The following is a 5,710-nucleotide window of genomic DNA, read 5'->3' on the forward strand; positions in this document are numbered from 1 at the left end:
AAAATGGAGGCAAAGATGTGTGTTTTTTGTTGTTGCCCTGTTAGGTAGAAAACGGGCATTTTCAGATTTGCTGCTGAACAAACAGCCACATGCAACAGAAATCAAGAGTTGTAGTCAGTTAGTTGGCTTTTAAAGCTGTGAAAATTATCACTTTGCCATAAAAAGCAGTCATTACTATCATGTGCCCAGATATGTAAAAGCTAGATTTTTTTCAATCACTGCTAGTGTTTTTCGTACAAATATGTACGATTGCCGGTTAAAGGGTTAAAAGAGTAAACAACAGTCCAGCCGATACGCTGCATTCGTTTCTATGATATTGCTAGATATTCTGATAAAAATGTCTAGCAATTATTCCAGTGAACTTAATGTTCACAACATTCTATGGGAACGTACACCCCCTTCATTTCTGAATAATGAGGGCGTATATACAGAACCAAAAACAAATACACGAGAGAAAATGACTGACTGCAATGAACAACACGGATTACTAAGAGAGTAAACACAAAACTGTCGAGCTGTCACTCGAGCGTTCCCGCAAAGACGTGTTGCTAGGCAGTACGGTTAAAATGTCAGCTAGGACGCACCCTTTGATTCTAATTGAGTAGACACTTGTGTTTTTAAGTCACCTTTCAGTGTATGATATCAGTACACCAAAGAAATCATACTGAAATGAACGAATTGAAATTATCTTCGCAGAATTTACGCAGTATTTATTTTTAGCCTGATGATCATTTCATGTTCCACCGCAGGTCATGCCCATCAGTCTCGTTTTCTTTTTTTTTTCTTGTCCTCGTGATGCTTGATTTCGTGTGCATGAAAGATATCAGTCTCGCTCGCCGTCTCGCAAAGTATCGGTCTTTGTACACGGTCAGATGCGTCGACAAAAGGCATGGGTACCAGTTTGAGCCCGCGTTAGCACTTCATCTTCCATGTGCTCCCATGCGCTCACATGCGTGACTAGCGTGACTCTTTCGAGTTTCGACTCATTCGAAAACGAAAGCAGAAGCGATCCTGTAGCCTACTAAACAGTAATATCAATTTCAAACTTAATTGTCCAGGTATGTCTCTCGATGTGACCAGTGAAGATTTCTGGAGTACAACAACAAGATGTACAATCAGCCAAAGATGCAAGTTCATGTTTAACAACGAACTCTTGAGCGATGTGAAGTTTGTTGTTCGCCAAGGCGGAAGTGAAAGTATGAAGAAGATTCCAGCTCACAAGTTCTTGTTGGCGATTAGTAGCCCAGTATTTTTTGCCATGTTTTACGGTGAATTGGCGGAGACGAGAGATTCTATCGATATCTCTGACTGTGAGTACGAGAGCCTATTGGAGTTGTTTCGTTTCATGTACAGCGATGAAGTGAACTTGGACCCAGACAATGTCATGCAAGTTCTGTATTTGGCGAAGAAATACATGCTTCCTTCCCTTGCTGACAAATGCACAGAGTACCTTGGAAAGAACCTGGATGCCTCAAACGTGTTTCATGTCTTGCCGGACGCACAGAAGTACGAAGAGAAAGATCTGGTGGATCGTTGCTGGGAAGTGATCGATAAACAGGCAGACGAAGCTGTGACATCAGGCGGTTTTGTGACAATCGAGAAATCAGTGCTGGAGGAATTAGTCGAGAGAGATTCGTTGACTGTCAAGGAGGTGGAATTATTCAAAGCTGTCGATTGCTGGGCTACAAAGGAATGTGAAAAGCAAGGCTTGGCGAAAGAAGGTTCTGTAAAAAGAAGGATCCTTGGAGAACGGATCGTTAAGGCAATTCGTTTTCCGGTGATGGAAGAAAAGGAGTTCGCTGATGTTGTCCTCGACTGCGATATACTGACGAAGAAAGAGTCATTCGACTTGGTGAAGTATTTTAATTCTGTGCTGAAATTTCAGGTGGGATTTCCTGAAACCACAAGAGCTGCTCTTCGTCAGCGAATGAGCCGGTTTCGGTTATTTGAAGTATTTACAGGTGGCTGGGGTTATACTACTATAAACTGTTCTGATTCAATAGTCGTTTCGGTTGACAAGAACATAAAGCTACATGCCGTGCGTCTGTTTGGTAGCGAGAACAATGAATATTCAGTGACGCTAAAAGTAGCTAAGGCCAACGGTGTCCCTTTGGCAACTGAAACCGGTAAGTTTCCGTCCAATCTTTTGCACAGTAAGGAGGGAGATTATCATGGTTTTGATATTGTGTTTGAGTATCCAATTGTTTTACAAGCACAGATTAAATACCATCTTGCAGCTTTTATCAGTGGTCCACCTTCCTCCTTTGGGAGGGATGGCCTATCCCGTGTGGAACATGCTGGAGTAACTTTTGTCTTTTCGCAATTTGCTTCTACAGGGCGAACTAACGTCATGTACGGACAATTTTCTGAATTTGAGTTTACACTGAAGTAAATCGCATTGTACTGAGTTACATGTTCTAGTATTCTTTATAGTAAGTCTAAGTTACAAATGAAGTAAACAAACTCCTACAAACGTTGCGAGAAGGCCTTTATATATAACCAATATCACAATCATTTACTTAGAAAAACAAATGAATGTTCTTTTCTAAATCTGGTACTCCTATTCACTCGCTCATCAAAAGGGAACATTTTGATCGTGAACGTTGTTGTGTCAGGAATATAACAGCTGATGACACAGGTGGGCATGTGACCCAAAATTGTAGGTAAATACATTGTTCAATTGAATCTATGATTTATTACCTAGCTAATAGCATTGCAGTGTATTTGATTATTGTAGATAACAATTTCTAAGAATTCCTAATGATTGTTTCTCTTTACGAAGAAAAAAAAATTAATTTATAGCACGAATAAGATGACTCATATACAAACTGGCAGTTTTCTGTAGGAAGATAGGTCTGAGTACAAAAATATGGCGTTCCCGGAGGGACTCTGGTTTCTCGAAGATAGAATGGCTGGTGTTATTGGCTGAAGGATGTCATATATGTATCAATATAATACCTACCAAGCGAAACGATAAAACAGGTCTTCATCTATTTGAGCCTACAATTGAGCCAAAAAACGGCAAGTGCAAGCACTTGTGTTTGCACTTCTGGAGACCAATAAATTTCTCATTAGCAGTAGAGTTCGTTAAAGAGCTATCCAATCTTGCTGAATCGATTGTGTTCGAAAAAAAAACACTGATAGGACTGTAACAAACTTAATTATAGTCAAGTCGCTATTTTAATTTTATACTTTACTCCAAGAAATGTCTAAACAACCAGCTTATTGTAGTATTAATATAGAAACATTCGAAAACATGAATAAAATAATTAAACGAAAAGGGTATTATTAGGGCGATCAGTGTTTGACATAATAAAAATTTGGTTTCCGCTCAGAGGTCGAGGGAAGATATTTGGCACGGTCCATTAGTGTCTTTACTACAGCTCGTTTTAAAGACACTAATGGACCTTGCCAAATATCTTCCCTCGACCTCTGAGCGGAAACAGAGCGAAAAACAACAAGTAATCGGTGACCTTAAAATCAACGGATACCCCCAAAGTTTCATCGATCGTTGTCTTGTTTCGGCTCAAGAAACCATACAGCCAGAAAACCAAGAAAGTCAAGAGAGTCCAAGGGGTTACGCTTCAATCCCTTACATAAAGGGTGTTTCCGAAAGAGTTCGACGTGTGCTTAGCAGAGAAAACATAAGAACCACTTTCAAGCCTGTTAACCCTATTCAGACCGGGGGGGGGGCTTTTGAGGCCCGCGCTGACTTTGAACTTTTATAACTTTTTTAAGATTTAACCAAACGCTGCCAAACTTTCTGAGTTTTCCTAAAATTTATCTGGCAACAATTTGGTAGGGTTGGATGATGTATCAGGAACTTGACATCACCATGGCAACGGCATTTTGACAGGCATGTTTTCCCAAATTTGTAATTTTGCGTGTTTCTGTTAATAAAAATCAACTTAAATGAAATCAATTTTACATTTTTACGGATTTAAAGCACATTTTAATTCATTTTGAGTAATTTGCAGTCATTTTGGGTGGTTTTCTGGCATTTTGGAAAAATTTTGAAATCCAAGATGGCGGATCCAAGATGGCGGCTGTTTTGACATCATGATGTAATTGTCACGTGATGTGACGTCACCATCCCACGTGACGTATACCAAAAGAAAGAGTTTCGAACATACAATACATCCTATAAGTTTCATGGTGATTGCGTTAATATTCTGGAAGTTACATAGGGGGGCTTCGGAAGCCCCCCCCCCCCCCCCCCCGGTCTGAGAAGGTCAAAAAAAGCCCGGTCTGAATAGGGTTAAAACACTGGGCAGTATCTTTAAGAAACCAAAAGACCGCCCCGCCACAAATCAGATCAAGGGAATTGTGTACAAAGTTAAATGCAAAACATGTTATTTTGCCTATGTGGGAGAGAGCAAAAGATAATGGAATTCGCGCGGCGCAGAGCACAAGCCTGGCACAAGATCTAGATCTAATAACGAAAGCGCAATAAGATGTCACGCGGAAACAACAGACCATGACATTCATCCACATTATGTAGAAATTTTAGAAAGAAATGTCAACAATAGGCAACAACGCCTTTTCCTAGAAGCGCAACATTCTATCCAGGACATTAACTGTGTGAATGAGCATGTGCATTTCCCACAAGTTTATTTAACATTGGGAACATCCCTAGAGACCGGCGGTGTATAAAAACTTATTATGCAAAAAAAACTGAACCAATTTTGACTCAGATGAAGGTAACAGAGAGTTACCGAAAATTCAGTTTTATACGTTTTTACCAACTTTTTTAGACCGATTTTAAGATCAGATACAAACGAAAAGGGTTTGTCGATCTTTTGAGGAACTGAGTTTCCAATTTAAAGGATGAATTTTTGCTTCATGCGACTTTTGTTGCTGCCCTGAGGAACAGGGGAACATGGTTATCATAGTTTTTAGCCTCAATTTTTTTTCAAATTATTAAGGAAACAGTTGAATCGTTTTAATCGTGTATAACTCATTGCAGGGTGTTTAAGTTATGCCGGGTACGTATAAGTCAGTTTAAAGTAAAACACTGGCCCACCAAGACTGGCTAGCATTAGCTACCTGCGGGTTAGTATGTAAATACTTAAAGTAAGAAAATCATTGAAAGATAATCGTTGTAGTTGTAAACTTGATACATTATTTGAGAATAAATTTAAAGTGTGTAAAAGTACGTAAAAGTGTATTATAATTCATCCAGCCCCATCAATGATCGACAGCTAGTTTCTCCCCAAAGTAGGTCATATTTGCTAGGAGAGCTTAGAAACAAATCATCGAAAAGAGAATGTACTCGCCCGATTAAGAAAGTCTCGCAGCTGAAGATTTCCTAACGGTTAATCGCGTAGTCTTTCAGTGACTATTTGGCCATTATCTCCTTTTTTATATTCTTAGCAGGAACCATTATCGGCCATACCGTAATCAATTATGGCTCCTGATTCTTAGAAAAGACTTCTCCGCTCAAAAAGTCAGTCTCTCTTCTTTTCACCCAGGTGTCTATTCAAAAATGAGTAATTTAAAACTGTATGCGAAAATGGAGGCAAAGGTGTGGGGAGAATTTACTTGAGGTATGTTGGGACTGAATAGCACCTCAATCACTTTACTTGTCTATCTGAGTAACTGGGCCAAACAACAGACCTTTCTATCTTCTGCAAACAGACACACAGAAATAATACGCGGGCAACGTATTTTGGCGATTTGAATGTAGGCATCCAGCTGTATTCGTTACCGG

General features: G+C 39.6%; 1 protein-coding gene across 1 annotated transcript; it reads left to right on the forward strand.

Moving 5' to 3' along the window:
• The first annotated feature begins 981 nt into the window (after positions 1-981).
• Positions 982-3,251, forward strand: LOC144656434 (BTB/POZ domain-containing protein 6-like). Its single transcript, XM_078516655.1, has one exon. It carries the CDS (start codon positions 1,061-1,063, stop codon positions 2,390-2,392), a length of 1,332 nt encoding a protein of 443 aa, XP_078372781.1. The 5' UTR covers positions 982-1,060; the 3' UTR covers positions 2,393-3,251.
• Positions 3,252-5,710: the final 2,459 nt, after the last annotated feature.

The sequence above is a fragment of the Oculina patagonica genome, chromosome 6 (assembly GCF_052425735.1).
Source record: "Oculina patagonica isolate OP01 chromosome 6, crgOcupat, whole genome shotgun sequence".
Classification (NCBI taxonomy): domain Eukaryota; kingdom Metazoa; phylum Cnidaria; class Anthozoa; order Scleractinia; family Oculinidae; genus Oculina; species Oculina patagonica.